Genomic DNA, 24,888 nt, shown 5'->3' with positions numbered 1-24,888 from the left:
CGGACGGGAGCGACGGGCAGCCATTGTACGGGGACTCGTCTCCTTTATGCGTCGTTCTCGCTTAACGTTTCGCGGCCATAGAAAAAAAAGGAAGGATCCGATTGCATGCTGCGCGTTCTGCGAAGAAGATAACTCGCCGTTGGTGATGGGAATGACGACGGCGATGACGACGGCGATGATCTCGACGATAATTTCGAAGGCTATCTTCGAGAAGCGAACACGTGGGGCGAGACACGTGCGAGACGAAGCTTCGAATGAATCGCCTTTTCAACGCCTTTCTTTTCCTTTTTTTCTTTTCTTTCTTCAATTTCCTTAACCACTAGTGAGAGACATATGTATATTTGAAAAATATACATATATACACGCGCGCGCGTGTAGGTGTGTATATACATATATATATATATATATATATATATAGACACATTTTTGTCCTCTCGTTAAATAAACGTCATTTGCCTTGGCAGCAGAACGCCACTAAACGGCCACTAAAACGTTGGATTATCCAACGACGAGTCATCGTTCTTAACGAGAATTTATAATTTACCTCGTCAAAATCTTTAACGGATCTTCATCGAGCGTCCTAGCCATAGCGTTCGTATGTCCAGAAGCATCCGAGTACTACCCCTCGAAATGATGTCGACGAGTCGGTCATTGCCGATGAATATCCTTTTATTATTTCCTTTCGTTAGGTCATGATATTTCTAAGCTCGTCTTTTTTTAGAACGTATAGAAATGTTTTTAAAGGCTCGTACGTTTGATCGGCCCGCATTGTGAGAGTTAGAATAGTGGATCTGGAAGAGAAATAAGAAAGGAGAGTCGTTCTTTTCTTACGAGTAGAAAAGCACAGCAACGGGCAGCACGTAGCGTGGAAACGCAAAAGGGATTTGACGTCTCCATCTTCGATGCTCCTGGTCTTTCTTCTTTTGCTCTTCTCCTCCCTCTCCCTCTCCCTCTCTCTCTCTCCCTCTCTCTCTCTCTCTCTCTCTCTCTCTCTCTCTCTCTTTACCAGCCCTTCGTGCGGACACTAAAGCTGGTATTCACGCGAGATTTAGCACGGCAAGGATGGATACGGCTAAAGGCCTTCGGGCCTTTTCAACACCCACGGCCCGGACGAGCCGGCCATTTTGAATGTCTGATTTAACCGCATTTGTTGCTCTTATTTGGCGCTTTGTCGAGGGAAGGTAGTTTATTCCGTGACAAGTTTCACGGGCTGCGAGCCAAAGGCGCAGGCACCGCTACGGTCGGAGAAAGGAAATCTTTAAAAATAAACAAGTAATTAGATTTTCCGTAATTAACGGATACGCGAGTCTATCTTCGATCGCGTTAAAGTCGCAATTTCGTTCGATGTTCGACCAAGAAAGGAAAGAAGGTGATCGCAACAATAATTTATTTATACGATACGGATAGATTCGTCTATCAGATTTGATAGTTCTTTCTTGTTTTTTCTTTTTTTTGTTTTTTATTATTATTTTCTTGCGTTAACTCGCAATGTAAATTGAAGGATAAAAGATAACGAGAATACGAAAGAAAGATAAAAAGAGATGATCGTTGTCGAGACTAAAGGAAGAGAACTAAGAGCTCACGGTCGAAAGATCGTCGGCTTTGGAATCGCGTTTGTAGTAAGGATCGTAAACAAGGATAGTGGTCGCGAGTAAACAGGATCCACGTCCAATCGGGACGCCGACACCGCTGCTTAACACATGCGGTGAGAACAGTTCTCTTTCCTTTTACTTTCTCTCTTTGCTTCCTCTCGCGTTCTCCTCTGCCTCCGACGATCCTCTCTCTCTCTCTCTCTCTCTCTCTCTCTCTCTCTCTCTCTCCTCCCGCCTCTTTACGGCAAATACATGAACGCGTACATGCATACGCGCGCGCGCGGATACATGTTTGTTCATCCGACACAGAAAAAGGACGACAAGGAGTCGCTCTCGGAGATTCTCGAATCGAGATATCGGCGCCGCTACCCGTGTACTCTTCTACCATTCTAACCATCCCGCGTATCGGCAGAATCTGCATTTTTTATTCGGCAGCCCTCTTCTCCATCTCCTCTTGCGTCCACATTTCTTTTCTATTCGTATAATAGTATCTCGGAACATTCGGAAAGATAACGAACAAGATCGGTTTAGGAAGCAAAGTAACCGTCTCGGCTCGTTTAACAAACGTAATTGAGAACTCCTCGCTCGTACACATGCGGGCATATAATAAATTTATGACGCCTTCCATTTATGTCCCGTTAAGACTTTGATCTCGTTAGCTTCGACTATATTTGCACTACTATTTTTGCACTACTATTTTTGCACTACTATTTTTGCACTACTATTATTCGAGATTCAACATTTAAAGAGCATCTATCAAGTACTTCGCCAAAGGATAGGAAGCTAGTCCGTACCGGAAATCGACAAGTAAGTCCGTAGCAAAATCGGCAAGATTCTTTCGATAAAATTGCTTATTCTTTCCTTTTACCTCGTTAAACGTTCCCTTCCACGGGAGGACGGACGGACGGACGGATGGGCTGACTCTTCGGGCAGGTGTTCGACCGCCGCGGTCTGGCAACGACCACGTGCAAGACCTTTCTTGCGCGTCCTTTTTTCATTTTCGATCGAGTCTTCGTTAAAGGATTTCAATTTCGCACGTTATTGTATTTTTTGGTAATGCCAAATGGACGATAACTCGCTCAATTTATGATACGTTATCGTAATAAAGATGTATCCGTCGGTCTAAAGATGTCGGCCGGTACGCGCAGCATTAACCGCACCGCAGTCTTTATCTCCGACGATCTTTCTTTCTCGCTTCGAACCGTTTTCTCCACGGTTTCCCTCGGCGCCCTCTTTGAGGCTCCGCTCTGTTCGGAGCCTCGAGATCCCTAGCTAAATTTCTCCCGCACAATGAACGCATCCAGGAGCTTTACAAATAATCTCTATGCAACGCGATTATAATTAAGTAGTTATTAGGAGTTAAGGGCAAAGGTTTAGGAGAAAAGAAAGAAAAAGAAGATGAAGCAAATTGAAAAATCTTCCGATTGGGAAAAATGTTCATCTTTGGAGCGATACTGTACAGGAAGATTAGCTCAGTTGAAAATCTGCAAGGTAATGGCACGTTTGTCCCTATGGTAAATAATTTTACGAAACGCGGTGTCTCTGAAGTCCTCTCTCATAACGTCATCGATTTGTTGCCATCAAAATCATCGATTTGTCAAACGTTAATATCGATTTTGAAAAACAACTTTGTTGTTGTAACGCGCACAGGTAGACGAGTACCTGACCTTGCGCGCCTCGAGTAAAACTTTTCTACGCACGCTAGGATACAGGACAGCGGATATGAAGCACGGCGACCACAAACCGCCATTACTTTCACGATCTTCTCTTTGGCTCGGCTACGCCCGAGGCAGCATCTTAACAACTTAATTTCTGCCGATAGAGAGAGGGGGGGTGGGGGGTGGGGAGTGGGGGTGGGGAGAGCCGCTTCTTTGCTTCTGTTTTCTTTCCTCCTTCCTTTCTCTACCTCTTCGCTGTCCTCACTGCCACTCTCTGCGTTCTCCCGGCGCATTATTTCACGAAGCAATGCGGGCCAACATCTCGACGGAGCGCTTACGAGTAAGAATAATACACGTTTCTTTCACGTCGCTCTCCTTTCAACGATCTCACCGAATTATTACTTACTTACGTACTACTTGAACAAGGAAAAAGGAAGATTTCTATGAAGGAGAAGGTATTAGAACAAGGAATAATATGTAATAAGAAAAGGTATATAAGTTTCATTGATCGATAAGGAAGCATTCCTATCGAAAGGACGTATTCCTATTCGAAAGGACGCGTCGGTCGACGATTGGGACCAAAGAAGAAATTATATCGACGATTTAATGAACCGTCCGACTATATATCCCCCCGCGAAGCGTCCAAGGTAGCACCGAAGGCCCTTCTTTTTATCGCCCGAGATCCGTTCTTTTAGCCGCCGAGTCGCTTCGCTACATCTGCTGTGGCTCCGTTTCTCCCTCTTCCTCTCCCTCACCTTCACCATCTTGGCATCCTCCTTCCTTGGCTACCAAGCCAAGTCCGAGAGCGAGCAAACGAGCCCTTGAAAACCAGTTTGAAACTGTTTCGAGCGAGAGCTGCTCGCTGCTGAGGAGGTGAACGACGAAAAGACGAAAGAGACGCCACCTTGGCTATTGGTAACGCTTCGGCTTGCCGAGAGAAGTTAAAATGAGAAGGAGAATGAGACACGACCGTGGGAGGGGATGTGTGAACAAAGAAAGGATAAAAGGACAGCGAGAGGGAGAGAGGAGAGGGATCGATCGATCCGGCACATCTTCATTAGTTTGCTTATTTCGATGGTGCGGACACGCCCCCCCCCCCCCCCCATTGAAATAATTTGACACATTAATATATCTTACCTATTCTATATATACTTTCCAACTTTTCTCGTTTCTTCTTACCTGTTCCTTAAACCAAATTTTCATCATTTGGCATTGTTATGGTGACATAAAATCATCTAAATCATCTTTAATCGATTCGATCTATCGCGAGATATGTCTTTTACCTTTTATATTTCTTTCTCTTTTTTTTCAACAAACCGCCTCAGAGGATGTTGCGCAAGATTTGTTATTCTTCCTTAATCTCGTTAAAAGTTTAAAATCAATCATAGTTTTCCATTAGCACCCCAGCAAATATTACAAGTATTCAAAATTTTCCACGGTATCTCATTATTATTTAAGTTCAGGATTCATAAGGGAATAACTTTCACCGATGATCGATAATAAAAATACATATTGGAAACTTTGGCGAGTAACAGATTCGCGCGCGCGCGCGCGCGCGTATTATAAAAGCGTGACATTCGGTCAGATATATTTATTATTAATTGGAAAGTCCAAAGAAAATCAAAGTCGTTCGATAGAACAATATCGGTGGTGCGATCTAGCGGCAGGTGAAAGCATTAGATTTTGCTCATTTATATTATTCATTGGTCCCATGTGTCTATGTAATGGCAAAGTGGTATCCGTAAATAATGAGCGGCTATGTATGATCGATCGAAATTAATAAATACACGCTCTCCTATTACGAGAACTTACTTTCCGCAGAATTATTTGATCGATGTTACGACTTAGTTATACATACGCGTACGTATACGTATACGTAAATTTCTCGATATATCGGCCGCGTAATAACTTGTCAAATGATCCATAAATGGATGGGCAAGTTTGACAAGTTTGCAAACTTGGAAATGGTCCGGCAACGACATAAAATAATAAAATAGCGCAGAGACATATGGCAGTGGAGTTTTAGACGGAAGTCGTCAAACGGTATCTATTATTTAATCATATTAATTCGACGCTCATTTATAAACGCTTTATTAAATCTCTGGAAAATTCGAAGGACCGCCTTCGAGTAATTATCGCAAAAATAATATTATTACGAAGAAGCTTTATTCGTTATTAAACGTTTCACATTATAAAAAATTATGTTATATCAAAAATCATTTTTCTTTTTTTCCCATAAAATACATAATACGTAATAATATCACATTATCGATACTGTAATAATATTTATGATCGGATATGTATAATTTTTCGAAGCCATGTTTAATAACGCAAATATTAACACGAAGATTACACATTAATATACAAATTACAAATGCCAAGTTTATTTACCCCTCATTGGCTATGTAATATACATTAAATCATATCTTTTTCCTCTTCCCCGCCCCCGCCCCGCCCCCCCCCCCCCCCCCCCCGGCCCCACATACAAGCCCTAAACTTTAAAAATCTTCTTCTATAAATTGGAAATAATATATATATATATATATATATATATACATACATATATGTATATGTATATATATTTACGAGAGTCCCAGGAGTTGAAAGAGCAGCCCTCGCTAACATAAGGAATTACATTAAATAGAAAATATCTAAATATTAAGGAAAGAATTTATCAAAATATAATAGGTAATACGTTCGGTGCAGTTGCGAGTTTCGGCGTATTATCCATTCTAGGGCTACGCGGTGAATTTCGAGCAGACAGCAATGACTTCGACGACGTCGTATTGGACGTTGCGTTTACGTTATATAAATTCTTCCTGGATGGTTTGACGTGCATACGATTAGGCGTTTTTGAAATGTACGCGGATTGATCGGGCGGCAACAAGGAGCTACGCAATTCTTCTCTTTCCTTGAGGTGCTCTTGGAATTGTCCATAGGTCATGTCAACGGTACGTATATTTGGGGACAAAGAGATGGATTTTCTTTGATTGCTTCTACGTTTCTTATTTTCCGACAATATTCGCCTGGCAATCTGAAATTCATTGGATCGAAATGAAATATGAGGAGGAAATGAAAGGAGGAAAAAATAAAAATGACTAGAGAGGCATTATTAAAATTACCTTCCCGCTCCTTCTAATTTTCGAACCATAGGTTGCGCTACGCACTTTACCGGTGGCAACGTTTCGTCGCTTAGCCGAACTGTTAGGGGTCGAGCCGTAAGCTAATTTTCTCTTCGTCGACGTACACAAAGGAGTTTGAATGGTCGAGGTAGCATTTGGGGTACGTTTCGTAGCGCTTGCCTTCATCGCGCACTTATCCTTCGCCACTTTTCTAGCATTCTTCTTGGTTTCCCTTTCGATATCACGATTTGCCCAGGATTCCGCCAGGAATTCTTCCAAGGAAAGGCCGTTAACGTAAAACGATTCCCCGTGCCTCGTCTCATATTCTTCCACCAAGTTATGCAACTGGGCCTCGATCTTTGGCAACTTTCTTTGTATGACTTTCCGTTCTTTCTCTTCCGCAAGCAATTGGCCTCCTCGATTATTCAATCGATCCGGATTATTAGATGGATGTTCTAATACTTTCATTTTCGTCCAAAGCTTCTCTCTCTCCTCCAAGAGATCAAAAATCATTTTGTTCGTTTCATAATACTTTCCAATTTTTTCGCTCTCGAGCTCGTGCAGGGTCAATAAATCCTCTGTGTACGTACGAGAATAAAAGGCGGTGAATTTTTTTCGCTGGGCTTCACCATACTTGCACATGTCCCACAGGTTAACCAATTCGGCTCTTACTTTATTGACGCACTTGGCGATACGTGCCTTTTCCTTACAACGCGTGATCTCTCCATTAATCGCTTTTATAGTAGCTTGCCTGTATCCCGGATGATTGTTAAAGAATCCTTTGCGAAAGTCGTTAGGTACATCGAGATATTCCCATAAAGCTATTAGCTCTTCCATTATATCCTCGAATTCCTTCTTCGCCCTACTTAATTCTTCCTCCAATCGTTCTTGAAAGTCCTTCAACAATCCCATGTTCCCAGGTGTAAGGATAAAATTATCGGGCTTATTACACACCATTTCTTCGAAATAAGAGGACGGATTAATTCCCAGATCATCCATCGTTTTGACAATGAAATTTTGTGCACTTTTAAATTCACCCTCTACGCGATCCTGAACGAAAAAAGAGAATGAAACGAAATAAGATAAGTTTCTCTTTTCCTCCTCCTTTTACGTGTTTGTAAAAGAAAAACCGAACGTAAAATGATAAAGGTCCAATGGTAAAGGAGAGAAGTAATAATAAAAGAACGTAAAGGTAATAATACGGGTAATAATTATTAATGAGCGAGCAAACCTTTTCCGCTTCCTGCTTATCTATATGTAACTTGAAGTTATCCAATTCCTCTTCGGTTAAAGGTTTAGATTCGATTCCTATTGGGTGTACGCCAAGACGTTTACAAATTTCATCTTCCTAAGGATATTATTGACGAATATATAAATGTATTATGCACATAGAATTAGGATAGCGTACCTTGACCAATAATTCGTTTAAATACGTTTCACGTTGTTCTTTAATGCGCAACAACTTTTCCATATCCTGTCGCAGTACCTGGTGTAAATAGAACAAAGGTAGCATCTCGTATCCGCTCGCATCGATCGTTTCTTTCAATTCCTGCAATTAATTTTCAATAAATTATAAGAGCTTGACTCATTTTACATTACGAATTAAACAACATACCTTCGACAGAATAGTTGTATTTTGCATCAACTGCTTCGATTCTTCCAACAGCAATGTCTTCTTATACTTCAACTCTGATACCATATCATTAAATAATTCCTATTTTATTTTTTAAACATTAATCTGCGCCTCTTTCTTAACGCTTAAATAGACATTTCATTAAGGCCAAATTTTTACCTGTATATGATCACGCGCTGCAATGGTATAAGCCGATTGGGTTTCTTTATCGTATCCTATTTCGGTCCATATAGAGCGCAACTTTGTGAAATTATCACGTACCATCGCAGTTGTATCTCGCAATATCAATTCCCTATCAAAGTACAATAAATTCTCTGGAGTTAACTATGCTAAATACAATTGATAAGTTGTATTTTGATACCAAACGACGACGTGGGCTTCGTTAAAGCGACTTAATGCAATCGAAGCAACAACGATGAGCCCATATATACGCACAACTTAAATAAAAATAAAAATAATAATAATAATAATAATAATAATAATAATAATAAGAAGAAGAATTAATTATTATTATTATTTTCCTTCTTGAGAGGCAACTTGTCAAAGGCGCGTTAAAAAAGAAAAAGAAAAAAAAGAAAAAAGGGAACAACCGCAAGAAAGAAAATCTTGAGACATAAATGTTGCAGGTTAAATTTTGAGGAGAATAAATCATACGAAGGAGAACATGGTTAATGGAAACGAATAAGAATGTATCTCGTTGCGACGAATGTGCCTCGCATACATATTTTACATAAAAGTCATCGCACCGGCACACCTCGATTATTGCTGGCAAGTTTTATTCTTATCAAATAATAAGATAAAATCAAGCTTTACAATAACCATTGTATAAGGATCATTCTTCGTAGAGAAATAAAAGAATCTTATGAAATACTTACCATTCCTCTGAATCCTCCATCGCTACACCTTACCTAGAACGAGAGATTTCACGAAATCTAAAGAATTCAACAAAAACGATGACCGTTTTTCATTTGAATTACAAGTAACAAAGCCAGCAGATTGGACGGCACCTATCTTCAGGGCGGTAACGTTATAACGTTATAACTGAATTTCTTTCCAATCCAAGGACCCAACTCTCTCTTCTCTCAACGGTCTCTTTCTATACGCTTTCGGCCAATGACATTTTCTTACACCAAAAAATCCACCAATCATCGATTAGTTTGCGGTACACCTAACCAACGATGCTCTCCACTATTTATGCAAAAATTGTATTAAATCAAATTACATACAGCTCCGTGCACATTTGTTTTCCCTTTTTTAGTTAATTTGAATGAAATATTAAATATATATACACGGAATTTGTCGAATACACACAGCGACGTCGTCCCCAACGTGAACAATCTCGTGAGACAAACTGATCTTTATTCAACGAGATGAAAAATCGTTCATCTTTTTGTTATCTCGCTTCTACTGTTATTAATTGAAAAGAAGAGGTGCGATATAACGTTAGACAAGTCCGATAATAAACGATTCTTAATTCAAGAAGAATAATTTTTAATATATCTCCAAGTACGGCAACGGTAGTCGTTCGCATCTATAGATAGTATCAGTATATGGTTAACCAATCGACGACCATATTGTCGCAAAAATTCCGATTTATTACTAGGAACATATGACAGTAGTGGAGTTTGTCGAGTTAAACACGAAGCGAACAGTACCTCTCGATATAGATAGTTGTTAGATGGCGCCAGGGATATTAAAGAAATTCAATTTCTGCATAACGCAGTTTGGGTTGTTGACGATTTAGATGCCAAAACTTGTACTCTGTCTCTGGCGACTGTTGTGCCTCCTACGGCAAGACACATAACTAATACATGCCTCGGCGCCACCTAAACCACGCACGTGGGAACCAAGAGGAAACAAAGGGAGATTGAGAGAGAGAGAGAGAGAGAGAGAGAGAGAGAGAGACAACAAAGACGCCGAAAACAAAAAGAAATCATTCATTCTTTCTTTGACTTTTCTTCCGATTAAATCTATTGTATACCTAACAAAGTTAAATATATCTCAATTATTGCAAAGTTTCTTCCTACATAGTGGCTTGTCCGCAGCGTGGAAACTCTATCGTCTCTTTCTTATCTATATGATTGTAAAACTTTTTATCTTCCGACGAATATTTAATCAATTTTAATCCAAGTTAGATGGAAACTTTCAGCCCAATGTAATGTAAGCACGTCCTTATTGCGTATTACTTCTTTCTTCCTTTCCACGAAAATTTTTCAAACGATCATATTATTACCCGTACCAATGTAATATATTAATGATTAACATTCGAACGACTATTGTATTTGTTCGTCGATAAAAATAGTCATTGAGGAAACGTTGAAATGCGTTGAAATAATTTCGATCTGACATTCGAGTATAATTTGAAATCTTTGAGTGGCAAACCGCTCAGATATCAGTATATAATAATCAATATATAAATAAATTTAGTGTAACATTTGTTTCGCATTTTTATATTTCTATAAATTCTGTTTAGAATTGCGTTAAAGTTCTGATTTACATTTTCATGCACTCGACCGTATGATGTGCATTACGTCGAAACTAAATATCTCTAAATGGGATAAAACTCTAATGGGTAGGTCATAATGAAAAAATTATATCTAGTATAGTCTACTTGCCTTGTCATCAATTGTATATTGTATTTAATGATACAAATATATACGGTATATAGAGTGCATTTTCGTTTGAATATTATTAAAGAATAATTACTATTGTCCATTCTTTTCCATTTATTACCATGGCAATGAGTAATGATGTTTAGAATGAGCTCGTCCAAAGTTTTTTGATATAAAATAAAACATTCGCCATGTACTTGGGAGAGGCTAACGATTTCATCGGCGACGAAACATTGATCCATGATAAATAACAATTAATAACATATGTCAAAGAAGAATAACACTTTGGTATAATTATGTTTATTTATAGTGCATTTATTGGTACAGTTCGAAAAATGAACATAGTCGTAAGTTTTTTAGGTTGCACTATCGCGCTATTCGTTTACCGTAACATTAATAAAACTTTATGTTATTATTGGAAACATTTACGTATACACAGCTAAAAATACATAGCGTTGAAGGGCGTATCTTATCGATAGTCAAAGTGGGTAATAGAATATGTCAGCGCTTTTACGGCGTCCTAAGAAGGAGAGGTAATGAATTCAGTCGTGATAGCTGTCTAGTAGCACATACACTCATTTATTATTATTATTATTATTATTATTATTATTATTATTATTGTTATTATTATTATTATTATTATTATTATTATTATTATTATTAATATTATTATTATTATTATTATTATTATTATTATTATTATATATATATATATATATATATAGATTGTACGTAGCTTATTATTTTTCTTCTTTTTTTTAGCTTTTTCTTTTTTTTTTTTTCTTCTTTTCTATACTTCGTAGCAACAGCAAATATACTATATAATTTGGTCACAGGAATAAATATAATTTTCGGTCTACCGCAGATGTATCATTCACGCCGTAATACCGGATATTAGCGTGAAATAATGAGCCCCATAATCATCATTGGTAGATCGAGATCAAGAAAGGAGACTCGTCAATTATCCGGGAATGACAGTCTCCTTGGTGAAGTTTAGCAGGTTCGCTTAATAAAACGCAAAATTTGGAAAAAGTCCTTTCGATGAGATGCAACGTATTCCAAAGATTTTTATCGAAAACGAGACGGTGCTAAAGGTTTTTCTTTGAAAATCGACCGATCGATTACGTAGAGCGCGACCTATAAGCGCAAGATGAACGATACGTTACGCACGCTCTTCTTTGATCGTTTTGCCTAACAATAAATTGTCAAAGAAGCCGACTCTCTCTCTCTCTCACACACACTCTCTCACTTGTTTTTCCTTCGTTCAAGCATCGCGTCGCAGATTACATTTCTCTTCTTTAGGATTAATATCAGCAACACACGTCGCACTGCATCCATTTCTTGCGCTGCATTAGATGCCACCACGACTAGTTCCATTTTATCTCCTACATATATAATATTATTTACAACTGTTTGGCACCGCATTTTTGTCACTCCCAAAACCCATTCTCGTTCGCACAGGCACGCACGCACGCGCGCGCGCGCACACACACACATACACACATACACACACACTTTCTCCCATTCTTTTCTCTTTACATAATCAACAATGCCATTGAATAGAGTCCATCGTCGTTCATCGGGCATTGCTACTCGATGTTTAAAAGGCGTGCTTTTTATGCCACGTGAGAAGAGGGCCATTTCGTCGTTATTATCATTCAACTTTGTTCATCGTTATATAATTTTTCTTATACACTGGCTTTTCTAAAATGTACAACACGTATTCTCCCTTTCTCTCTCTCTCTCTCTCTCTCTCTCTCTCTCTCTCTCTCTCTCTCGCTCGCTCGCTCTTTCTTTTTTTCTGCTTTGACTACAATAAAGTGGAATGTTCGATCCACCGATGGCTCCGATAAACTGGAATATTTGGATTTATCAGAGCCAAATTTAGAACGTTATTAAGCCACCTCCTTAATGTTTTTGTTACTTTTCTTATTTATTCATATTTTTTTTATTTACTTGTCCAATTCATAGCCCATGGCGCTGCTCTTTTACACAAGTCAAAGACGAATTGGCAAAGTGCTTTGCCTTAGAGCGACGCTACTTGAAAGTTGTTACATTAACTCTCTTATGAATTATTTCTAGGAAATTTCTAACCGCACCTGGTTTGTGAATTCCAGACTGCCCAGCGGTCAGATTGTAATTATCACAACTTAGATCGTAATACTAATACGATATTATGTAAATATATTAATATTTTATATATATATATATATATATATATATATATGTATATGTATATATAACATATTAATAACAACTGATCTCTCTCTCTCTCTCTCTCTCTCTCTCTCTCGCTCTCGCTCTCGCTCTCGCTCTCTCACTCTCACTCTCACTATCTCTATGCCTTTTTTGCGTTTTATATCGCAATACTCGATTCATACTGCCACAGATTGGTAAAGTACCATACTAAAGTAATATACATTACATTTGTGTGTCCAATCTACAAGCTATATAAACATAAATTGAACATTAGAAGCAAATATCTTACGATCTTCAATACTGCTTTTAAAAGTTCGTGGAGGTAACATTATCGTGTGTTACTTTCTATTATAATTTGACTAAAAAAATATTGATTGACAAGCTACATACAGTGCTATGATTATTAACATTCATTAATGAGATCTAGTTTCATCCTAGCAACATGTGAACGGACATTAAAGATATCACTGAGCTTTCTTTTTTTTGTCTTTTTTTTTGTTTTTTTTTTTGTTTTTGTTTTTTTTTTGTTTGTTTTCTTTTTTTTTGTTTTCAATGAATCTTATCATGAGTTTTTATTTGAAAATCTTATCTACTTCCACCTGTTGAAGTAACTGCGTTGTAGTTATCGAAGTTATTTATGTTCGTAACAGCACAATCGTTACGGTGACGATTTCGAGGCCGCTTACGCACGTTATACGTTATCATCGTATAATCGAATGATTTTCGTGCGTGACTACGTGCTCCTGCGTGACAACGACATTGACCATCTTCGCACAGTACGATTTGTTCACTCAGAAGATCTCAGAATCCGGATCGTTCGAGGGCGCAGCCTGTAGTGCGAGCTGCATGCTGGATTCTGTATTACGCCGCTTCATTTTACCCTTGCTCTTCTTCAGCATCGTTGCCTAGGAAGGGACAGGATCAGGGGAACGCACAAAGGAGTAATCGATAGAAAGTTAATGGTAATGACGAAGTGAGAAATATAGATGTCAGAACTCAGGAGAAAAAGAAGATACGAAAATGATACATATATATATATAGTAATAAGAAGTTAAAGAAGACAGATAAATGAACGAAGAAAGAAAGAAAGAAGGAAAGAAAGAAGGAAAGAAAAAAACGAAAGAAACGAAAGAGAAAGAGAAAGAAAAAGAAACATTATTCCATAAAAGCTAAGAACGTCTATCTAATAAAAGAGATGCGTGACTAATCCATATATATATATATATATTACGAGAAGCATCCAGCTGCAATTGGGCCAAGGGTATCGACACGGTGGTGATATATATATACATCGAGGTAAACGCATGCGTTTCTTTCGGGAGTCGATCGGAACAATTCATACATAGGAGGCCTATTTGTTTTTACGGGGGGGGTGAGATCGCACCGAAACTCCCCGTTCTCATGTGCTATTTTTTTAGCACATCGAGGAGTCTAGGCGAGGATCGCACACCTCTCTCTTAAAAGAACGATTTATGACTGACTAGTGGCAAGCTGCAGTATGGTTGGTTTACTCGTCCGTGCTCTTGCCCCCCTCCCCATTAGCAGGTAGGATCGACGGTTCGGTATTCCGACGCTTGATCTTATTTTTCTTCAACATGGTAGCCTGAAGTGAACAAAGGAACAAGGAATAATTAGTAGAGTGCGATTAGGGGAGGAATGCATGCGCTGACGGACATCGGCAGTCAGGTAATGCCTCTTTATGGAGACTGCGCAGAGAGCGTTACGAGATATGATAAGAGAGAGAGAGAGAGAGAGAGAGAGAGAGAGAGAGAGAGAGAGAGAAAAGAAAAAAAAAGAGAGAAAAAGAAAGGGGAAAAAAAAGAGAGAGAGAGAGAGAGAGAGAGAGAGAGAGAGAGAGAAAAAAAAACAATATATCTATACTACCAACTAATATACATACATAGATGCTTCCGTTAAGAATCTTACGTGCCATATATACATACATATATGTATATGTATACGTATAGTGTATACACATAGAGGACCCCATTATTCTATTTAAAATCGAACAGGCTGAGTGAACGAGAACGGTGCGCAACAAAGAAGAGGTATCGCATAACTCAAGGGGAAAGATATATAACGTGTATAGAGATATAATGCGCATTAACTCTCGATGGGATACATTGAAAATATATATATATATATGTATATCTAAGGATTACCATTGAGGATACTTGCATTCTATGTTATGTTACACCCAATCTGTCCTTCATTTTGCTGGAATTATGGGGTTTCGGTAAAGTTTCTTTCAAGATTACCTTTAATGCAGATTTTAGAACTACAATTTCTCCCGGACTCTGGACCCACGGTTCGCCATCTACTTGTACTGGTATATCAGACTGCAAACGTATTTTTATATGCCCACCCTACAATCAATCGATTTCTTTTGTAAACGCCAACGATGATGTGCAATAAGTAGATTATCATCTATTATAACCGTACTGAGTAAGGTAGCTCAGCTTTCCCTAATTAAACCCTTATAGATAGGTACGTATACGTACATATTCCTTGAACAATCTCCGACAATAATTAGATATGCATATAGGTAATACCTACGTATAGTGCATATATAATTATAACTAATCTCTTCTAGGTACATTCTAAATGATTATTTCTTTTCTTCTTCTTCTTTTCACTATCATATTTTTTTCTCACCGTCACTGAGTGCTTAAGAATGTAACAAAAGAAGATCTCCTCGTATCACTTATTACAATTAGTATCGTTTACCTGCGCTATCCTCATTGCTCCACGGAGACCAGACTGAATTTGTCCTAGATGCATGACGCCTGTAACTCCTACGACTTCCAACATACCATCCCAATGATTTGGTTTATTAAACTGATCTTCCTTATCTGGTCCCCAAGGATTCGCACCAGAGCCCCAACTGTTAACAGATAAATATATATATATATATATATATATATATATATATATATATATATATATATATATATATAAATATATAAGAACATTTCGAATAATAATCTCTTATGAGAATTTCGTGTGGCATCTTTGGTGCTCTCTTTGGTTCTCTCTTTCGTTCAAAAAATTACCTTAAAATATTGAGAATAATTATTCCTTCGACTTGCGGCAAGTCCACCAGTTTGCCGTCCACCTCCAATCGAATCTGATTGTGCAAGTCTTTGCACGGCTTACGACCGACCATCTTACGTAAACCCATTTTCACGTATACACCCTTATTTCGTATTCTGCTATTGAACTTGTTAGGATTCTCCTCTCTTGCATTGTGAAAGTCTAAGCACAAGTCCGCATCGATCCCAAGACCGAAATAATTATTCATCACAAATATTTGGGTATTGTCCTCGCTGGTCGAGCTTGCGCCTACTACAAATATTGTAGGAGTCTCTTGTTATATACCATTGGATGATAAATATTACGATGTATTAATTATAATCGTCTTATAATTTGATTACCTGCGGCATTGGTGCTCATTTGGCACTTGTCATCTTTTTCTTCTGGATGAAAAACAACCGTCCATCTGTCCAATATAATTTCTTCGGCGTCGATAACATCTCGCAATAAATTCAATGGATCCTCGTCGCCAGTATAACCGGATCCCCAGCATAATACTCTCGCCAAATCATTTCCCGTTCCTAACGGTACGATAGCGCAGGCGGGCGAAGAACATTCGCTGTCTTGGCCGACGTTGTCCAAACATTGCAAGACCCATCCTATCGTACCATCTCCGCCGCAGACTAAGATTCTGTAGTGCTTAATGTGACGAAAAACGTAAAGCCTGTAAAGTTATAAGAGTATATGAATAAATCGGCTCATTCACGTCGCCATTATTTCTACAGACATATTTCTTTCTTACCCAGGAAGTGGCCCGCCATTATCCAAATCAAACACTTGAAAGGGATTTAAAAGTTTACGAAAGCTAGATATTAACTGTAGCCCTTGGCAACCACCAGATTTGACATTCACAAATACAAGCAAGGGTTGAACACCTGATGGTACCATACTCGGTTCGATACTTGGCAATAACATAACTAAAATGCAAATCAACGTATTCCGATTATTTTTCTTACATATCGAAAGTCGCGTGCTCCACGCTTAATTGTTTTTTTTCTTTTTTTTTTTTTTTTTTTTTTTTTTTTTTTTTTTTTTTTTTTTTTTTTTTTTTTTTTTTTTTTACTTTTTTTAATTTTATTTACTTATTTATTTTTTTTTTCTTAAGTTAAATTTTATATACCCAGAAGATGTTTGTCTTCGTATTTCGATTCGCGCAAAGTGTACAACGCTTTAACCGCTTTATTCGAATCTTCGTATATAATTACCATCGAACCGTATTCGTAGTAAATTGGGCCAATGGATGAGAATTTGTTTTCTATAGAGAAAAAGGAAAAAAGAAAATTATTGTTGTTGTTGTTGTTGTTATTACGAAACAGAGAAGTACCTATACAAAATTAGACATATAGAAAACTATTTTATAACTATGTATGGTCTCGCGTTACCTTTTCCTAAAAACTCGGTCAACATATTTTCATAAATTCGTTCTGAAAGATTCGGTGGCAAGTTACCCACGAATAGAGCCAGATTGGGACCGTGGGGATCTTGTTTTAATTGTAAATAAAATCGCATCAATTCCATTTGTCTAATGGAATCTTTACCGAGCTGTTTAACTATATCCCACGGCTTTTCCTCTGGCGATAAAACACGGCCGGATACTAAAAGGAAAGAAAAGGGTTTCTAAAGTAATAGAGAATATATTGTATCGTAGTGATTGAATAAGTGATTGAATCGTATAATGAGAATAAAGATGATAATTAATGATGTCGAATTTAAACGCACCGTTGCGATCCAGGAGAATTTTTCTACATCTGTAATCTTCAGAATTCGCACTTTTTAAATTAAACCTTTGAAGGGATTCCTGGATTAAATCTGTTACCGTCGTTGTTTCCTCTACGGGTACGATGCAGAACGACTCCGATATTTGTAACTTTCCAGGATAGACTCGCACTTCTCCGCTTTCATTATCCCTTGAAAATAATAATTTCTTTCGTATCGTTCTATCATTCAATTATATCCATTTAACAATGGAAATGAGCTTACTTAAATCGCAAGAAGACTGCCGGACGTTTGCCTTCTTTACGATTCAAGTTTAGAACTGGTGTCGGATCGCACAATTCAGTTTCTTCGGTGGCGTACAAGTCGGTTAAGTAAAAATTGCCTGGATAAAAATAAATATTTTCTTAATCTATCATATAAAGAGTTTCGACAGCATAACCAAATAATAAAGCATTTTTACGTACTAGAATCTTTCGTGATATGAAATGCACGAAGTGCGGATGTTAAAACCTGTTCCGTGGTAGCTTGTCTAGGTATCGTGATTACTCGAAATATTCGACGCCTCAAAGAGTTATTACCATCGTACACCTTTATCATCTCTAAATCATTAAAATACACGATCAAAACGATATTGTCAGATATGTGTCATTCTTTATCGAAATCAATTATATCGTATATTGTCGATTGATATTGAATTTATTTATTTTGACAAATACTCTACATGCGTACATACATACACACGTACGTACGTACGTACGTACGTACGTATGCATACACGCACGCACACAGAGAGAGAGAGACAAACCGTACAGGTATAGAATCTGCGCTTGAATAAAATACCTTCGTCGCCTCTCTCTTTATCTTCCTTATCTTTAGTATATCGTGGATCACGGCCATGCGGACCTTGCACAGGCTCGTCGTTATCGCGATACTTGGCATCACCACTGCTAAATTCTTCCGATATGCTTCTTGCTACAAACAAAAAATATCTTCCTTTAGATAAGGTTCCTTTTCTTCGTTAGACATACCATCGAACATTAGACAGATATGGCAATACACATCTCCTTCGATAATAAATTCAATGTTAATAGATCTTGTATTGTATTACTCAGATAACATTAATGGTGTGACAAGAGTTATTTAATATGATTAATAATATTGCCGGAAAAAAGAAAGCAAATCCGCGGATAAGATAGATATTAATTACTTTTCATTGATTCTCAATCTCAATAACGATAAAACGATAAAGCATATACTTAAGAAATATTCATGTTTTTCAAAATGATTCTTAAAGAGCGTATGAAATAGGCAACGGATGATAGATATTATTTGATATTTGCGTTGTCGATAATAACAAATAATAAGAACTTTAGGAGATGCTTGTGTAAGAAAATGAGAAAACAATTTATCGAGAAATATATAATATTATATCGCATTCTTATGCGAGAATCGTTTAATCGTTCTTAAAGAAAATGACACACACCTCTTACCATCGAACATTTACGATGGATTTGTAGAACACACATGATAGGAAGAATTATTCAGTAGCATTCTTGTACTTCATTTCACTGCATAGTAGAGTGATAAGCATCATGGATTTTTCACATAGCATCCAGCGGGCTGAGTGTGACAGTGCATGCACTGAAGCGAAACATATGTACATACATGCTAAAACGAAAACAATAACAAAATAACAACATTCATCAAAATCTGTATAGCACAACTTTCGAATGAATAAAATATTATAGGTATATAGTTTTTTTCTTTCTTTTTTTTTTTTTTTTTTCTTTTTTTCATGTACCTGCACTTTCATAAAAAAAATATAGATATGTATATGTGAGACATTAAACATTAAATTTAATTATTAATAGTTGAATATTTCTAATCGATTCTTATTTTTTCACGAACGATCTTATACCATTTCTATTATTTGGATGCATGATTGCTTATTTGCGACAAATATATAATGTAAAGTAATAAAAACGTAAACGTTCACGCGCACGCACATCAGTGTGTAGAAATAATCGTGATTAGTTATTCGAAATATTACCATTTTTATTTGTCCTGTTTGCAAAGTATGTTCGGTCATATGTAAAAAACGGTCAGTGGAAGAAACAAAACGATATGCAAGAAGCAAGTAAAACATTTGCCATATATCGGACAAAACAAAAATGTCATATAATAACAGCATCAACCATATGATATCTCGTATAAATGCTATAAACTTGACAAATAATAAATGTACAAATGTGTGTGTGTGTGTGTGCGTGTGTGTGTGTGTGTGTGTGTGTGTGTGTGTGTGTATGCATGTATATATATATATATATACACATATATATATATATATATATATATATATATATCGTATGTATGTACATATAAAGAAATGCTAATAGCTACTATATAATGATTTATCTTCCTTTCTGTTTTGCGCTACAGATTTTATAATATTGAATATGCTCACACAGATGAATGTCTGATGATGTAATATTCTAGATACCTCGAACATAAGGAGGGGAAGCATGACAATTTCCATGGCAGCTACGTGGCAAAACTAGTGAAAGGCGCCTCAAAGCTTCTGCTAGGCGGCCTGCAGCCCCAATTTGTTCACTCTCAGCGAAATCGAATTGCTCTCCGATGTTATCTTCAAATAGAAGCAAACGGTAATCCGAATATTTTAATAATTAATTTGAATTCTACAAAATTTGGCTTTTCTTTCAAATATTTTTCCTATATTGTAATGTGTCAAAAAAGCTTGGTGTTACGAACGATCATTAAAAGAAATATGTCAATATATGTGTGGGGGGTTTTCACTTTACAATACCTAATCTCAAATATTATCGATATTAGAATCCTTTAGATATTAACAATACCTATCATTTTAATATAGTCTAACGAAAATATGAATGTATAAAAAAAAAAAAAGAAAAAAAGAGAAAACAGAAAAGAAAAGAAAAATATGTATCGCTCGCCAGTTAATGTCTTTGCGCATTTGGTTAATTTACTTGCATTTACTTGATTACGACATTAGAAAAATTGTGAAAAAGGGTAACTAACAAAGAGAATATCCATTAAAAGCACCATGAAAATAGCAACTATAACAACGACAGCAACGGAAGCCATAATGTTTGATATGTAAGTAAAACGGAGTTTCCAGTTTTTGTTTCTCTCGCGATACATTTGTTTTTTTTTTTTTTTTTTTTTTTTTTTTTTTTTTTTTTTACAAGAGATAACTCAAAGTGGCTTTCATTTATAATTTTATTTTATAACATTTTAAATTATTAAGATGACTCATTCGTGAGCGTTTATTTGAATCATACGTCTAACGAGGGTAAGGTGCCTTATGTCAATACTTGAAGTAATGATAGTTGAACTTTTTTAAATCTTATCTTAAATCTTATCTCCCCTAATCACTTTCGACACATATAAAAGTATATATTATATATTGTACTATATATTGTTAAATGTTTTGGCTAGTCAAAAAAAATGCCTATAAAAAGTTATTTCATCCGTAACTGATAATAAAATATAATGCTGCAGACATACAGTGATAGGCATTCGTACAAAGAAATATTCACCTATAGTTACCTATGGTATGGTGTTAGATTAATTTATGGAATCACATAATCGATATTATACATACATACATACATACATACATACATACATACATACATACATACATACGTACATATATATATGTGTGTGTGTGTGCGTGTGTGTGCGTGTATATATATATATATATATATATATATATATTTAATACAAATATAAATAAATGCAAATATTTATACCATATCTATCTGTTTCTACGAACAAAAATAGAAAAACTTGTTAAATATATCCTACAAATTTAATATCGCATGCTATAGAAAAGTAGATATATTATCTGCATGTGTAGATGTATATGTATACACACACACACACACACACACACAAACGCGCACGCACGCACGCACATATGTATATATATATATATATATGTACATGCATACTTACACGCGCGCACATATCCATATCTACGTATGTATGTATGTACGTATGTATATTTGTGTGCATATATATATGTATGTATGCATATATGTATATATAAATGTAAATACGCTACGAAGGCTCTTATATAAGGGTATCTTATATCGAGATAATACCATGCAAAAAAATTGATAAATAATTGGAAATATCGTCATTGTAAACAAATATTTGTATACACTTCATATATGTATATGTACCTATAGGTATATAAGAGAGAGAAAAAAAAATAACGAAAACAAAAACAAAAAGAAAAAAGAAGATCGAAAAATAATCAGACCAGTTTACATACTTTCAGAACAAATAGTATGATGCCATTATCTGTTATCTGAGCGTAATACGATATTTTATTTCATATTTACTTTTTTTTCCAATATATTTCACGACTAATCGACGTGGAGGTCGAATTTAATTTGAAGAATAAAACGTAATATCTAATATAATATTATACATACATATAGTATAGAGGTATAATGTTTAATGTTTTATTATATCATGTGTCTGTGTTCGTTTATAACGATTCCATTGTCGTAATAATGTTGGTAGGCGAGTTGCTTGATCGCTCAGCTATCAAGTATGGATATATCATATATGCGGCTATGTATTTTTATAAGGGAAACACTTACGGCAGGAATACTCACGCGCCAGGACTTCTTTACGACGCACTTCTACTCCGATAATAGCTTCCATTGGTACCTCGGTACGTGGAATACTGACGGCATGAGGCGGTAGATAAATTGATTCCAAATTTCCAAACGTACATTCGGAGGGAATGCTTTTGTAGCAGAATGCGTGAGACTGAGGGATACGATATCGCATATGATAATATAAAATTATTATAGGTAACGAATGGTAATTCATTAATAGAAAGAAAAGCATTACCGTTACGCCGCACCATTCACAACGAAACCCAGAAAGGCACTCGGCAGAGAAGCAACTTTTCTTGCATACGGCACATTTGGAATTGCTCGGAAGATTTCCTTCTCGCCAATGATGCGTATGTTTTACAGCAGCCAAATCCTTTCCAGGCAAATAAGTTGCATTTTCTTTACAGTCTGCCACAGCAAAGTCCTGACATTCCGTGTGCACAAAATATTCGCATACTGCAAATCAAAGTGTTAACCTTAAATCTTACTCCTCCAGGTTCTCCTCTGTTCTAATGAAAACAAAGCAACTTACTTTGGCAATGTATGGATAGATTATCATCCAATCGTTTCCGACAGACGTTGCAGAATTTTCTTTTCCGATGTACCTGTTCGGACCAACAGTGTGCGACCGGGTTCTAAGGGAAGAATTGCAGTGTGCAATTAAACACGTAGTAATATCAGTAGGGAAGAAAAGAAAAAGAAGGAGATACCTTAATCAGGCTTGCCGCGATGCTGGAGCAGGGAGACACGACGGCCTTGAGACAGCGGTCGTGCACCACGAAGTTGCAAACTGCAATGGGAAACGCGATAGTAAAGAAATTTAAGGCTACTACTCGCTCGTAATATCATCACTATCATCGGACGTATATACATATACGATTAATAGGAAGATTTATAATGCCTACGTAGAGTCATGTAAATCTTTCGATAATTCCTGATAAAGGTAGAAACGAATGATTCGATAATTGTATCATCCTTAACATTTTATTTTTCCAATCGAAATGATTTTCATACGAGCACGTTGACCGATCGGAAATCACGCCGGTTAAAGTGGTTAAAGTAATACGCGCTAAGCGCGGACGAATTACAAGCGAACGCGTAAGACGCGCGGCGCGCGTTTCTTTCTTCAAGAAACTTTGCCCTTTTCGTTCCTACGCTCACCGATCGTTATTGACAACTTGGCGAATTAACGTTGATATTAAAAGTCAAAATGGATAACGATCGACGGATTATGAACGTAGAACGAGCATTTTATTTATCGGAGTCCGTATTTATCGGAGAAAAATCGTTACAACTTGTAAGAAGAAAGTGAAACTATATAAACGTTCAAGAGATATCAATTTCTAAGCATACTTCCGGTTTTCTAAAAATATCTTGTCCTTGAAGACACCTTACGCGCAACACATACGTCGAACCGATGCCGCCAAAGCTGTGTCTCCTTTTTCCCCATTATTAGCGCGCATAATCGGGTCAATGAGTTTTCAATCGAGAAATAATTTTCGAAACGATTTTTCATCCGCGGATAGCCGTATCTCTCGCGCACTCGAGATCGCGAGATATAGACAATTTAGATGATGATCTATGTGACCGACCGGGTAGCAAAAAATAATACCTCATCGACGATGAATTTGACCAAGTACATTAGGATCGATGCCATCGATCCGTGAGTGCTCTTTTATTAGTTGTGCCTTCAATCGTATAGCCTAACCGAAAATTGATCGATGCGTCAAATCCCGGAAGAAAAATAATTATCAGAAAAATACATTTTTACGATCGAATGCGAATAATATTTCTCTAATTTCTATATTACTCGTTTAAAATGATAATATGTCGCCGATAATAATGTAACGTTTGCCCTCGTCCACGTTGGTTTGCATAAACTTTCCGCTTTTTTGCTCCACGTTTCTATTTATCGAAGGGAGCTAGAGGATAACGCGAGCGGGACGGAAGGAAGTATCACCGTCGATGAATCTACGCTAACCTTTCGTTCTACTTCATTGGTAATCGAGTTGCTTTTTTAAAACAACTAACTAACTACGTGTAAGGGAGGAAGAGAGAGAGAGAGAGAGAGAGAGAGAGAGAGAGAGAGAGAGAGCAAGAACGAGAGCCTTTTCCACCTTTTTGCTCGTCGTGGCGAGCCCTTGCTTCCATCCGCCACTCCTCTCGTATTTCGAGCTCGCCTTTTCTCTCTCTCTCTCTCTCTCTCTCTCTCTTTCTCGGCCTTCAGCTACCCCACACCATCCCCCACGATCAATGCTCGAGAAAAGACCGACAAAAGCACCATCTGCCGTCCGTTATAGAGGGTTTTCCTCGACCAATCTCGATCTATGCAAAGATCCAGTTATATTTGTCAAAAGAACAAATTAAGAAAAATGTATTTTTAAGTATGGATCGTTAGAAAAAATATCACGGACGATCGGTATATTTCATAAATGACGAAGATATAGATGAGGACGAATTGCGCCTTGTGTATCGGTATATAACGTGTTCGTTGATTGTTTCAAATCGCGACATTCCATTTAAATAATTTCAAACATTTTGATATCGAATATGATTATAAAAGAATGAAGATGATTGCAAAGGAGAA

At 37.1% G+C, this 24,888-nt stretch overlaps 2 protein-coding genes across 20 annotated transcripts in view; both read right to left on the bottom strand.

Annotated features, from left to right (window-relative positions):
• Nucleotides 1–5,710: 5,710 nt before the first annotated feature.
• On the bottom strand, nt 5,711–9,028 carry LOC124946366 (protein regulator of cytokinesis 1-like). 2 transcript variants are annotated; one of them, XM_047486932.1, is made up of 7 exons: nt 8,881–9,028; nt 8,165–8,297; nt 7,988–8,086; nt 7,781–7,921; nt 7,604–7,720; nt 6,373–7,422; nt 5,711–6,284 (listed from the first exon to the last, which is right to left on the bottom strand). In XM_047486932.1, the coding sequence occupies exons 1-7, from the start codon at nt 8,898–8,900 to the stop codon at nt 5,925–5,927; spliced, it is 1,920 nt and encodes a 639-aa protein (XP_047342888.1). In that variant the 5' UTR covers nt 8,901–9,028; the 3' UTR covers nt 5,711–5,924. The 2 variants fall into 2 exon arrangements, with proteins under 2 accessions (XP_047342888.1, XP_047342889.1); XM_047486933.1 differs by lacking the exon at nt 8,881–9,028 and having other exon boundaries at nt 7,988–8,061; nt 8,165–8,289.
• A 2,332-nt stretch (nt 9,029–11,360) lies between these two features.
• The window catches only part of LOC124946365 (diacylglycerol kinase theta), a 15,514-nt gene continuing 1,986 nt past the window's right edge, over nt 11,361–24,888 (bottom strand). Inside the window, exons 2-19 of one of the 18 annotated variants that reach the window (XR_007100018.1) lie at nt 23,012–23,091; nt 22,834–22,936; nt 22,537–22,757; nt 22,281–22,452; nt 20,126–20,269; nt 18,466–18,597; nt 18,090–18,224; nt 17,890–18,007; nt 17,629–17,816; nt 17,292–17,504; nt 17,030–17,164; nt 16,652–16,826; nt 16,251–16,573; nt 15,870–16,161; nt 15,544–15,700; nt 15,075–15,182; nt 14,048–14,419; nt 11,361–13,721 (exon numbers count right to left, since the gene is read on the bottom strand). Coding sequence is in view for 11 of the 18 variants with exons in the window: in XM_047486920.1 (XP_047342876.1) it covers nt 13,608–13,721; nt 15,075–15,182; nt 15,544–15,700; nt 15,870–16,161; nt 16,251–16,573; nt 16,652–16,826; nt 17,030–17,164; nt 17,292–17,504; nt 17,629–17,816; nt 17,890–18,007; nt 18,090–18,224; nt 18,466–18,597; nt 20,126–20,269; nt 22,281–22,452; nt 22,537–22,757; nt 22,834–22,936; nt 23,012–23,091 (2,810 nt within the window). In the remaining 7 variants the exon portion in view is untranslated. Of the gene's footprint in view, nt 14,523–14,994; nt 15,183–15,543; nt 15,721–15,780; nt 16,162–16,250; nt 16,574–16,651; nt 16,827–17,029; nt 17,165–17,291; nt 17,505–17,628; nt 17,817–17,889; nt 18,008–18,089; nt 18,225–18,310; nt 18,375–18,410; nt 18,598–19,108; nt 19,294–20,125; nt 20,270–22,280; nt 22,453–22,536; nt 22,758–22,833; nt 22,937–23,011; nt 23,092–24,888 lie in introns of those variants that run through there. The other 17 variants (XM_047486923.1, XM_047486920.1, XM_047486921.1 and 14 more) reach the window with 17 other exon arrangements.

This window comes from Vespa velutina, chromosome 2 (genome assembly GCF_912470025.1).
Source record: "Vespa velutina chromosome 2, iVesVel2.1, whole genome shotgun sequence".
Lineage (NCBI taxonomy): Eukaryota > Metazoa > Arthropoda > Insecta > Hymenoptera > Vespidae > Vespa > Vespa velutina.
The sequence above is the reverse complement of the archived record's forward strand: the minus strand, read 5'-3'. Positions and strand labels throughout refer to the sequence as shown.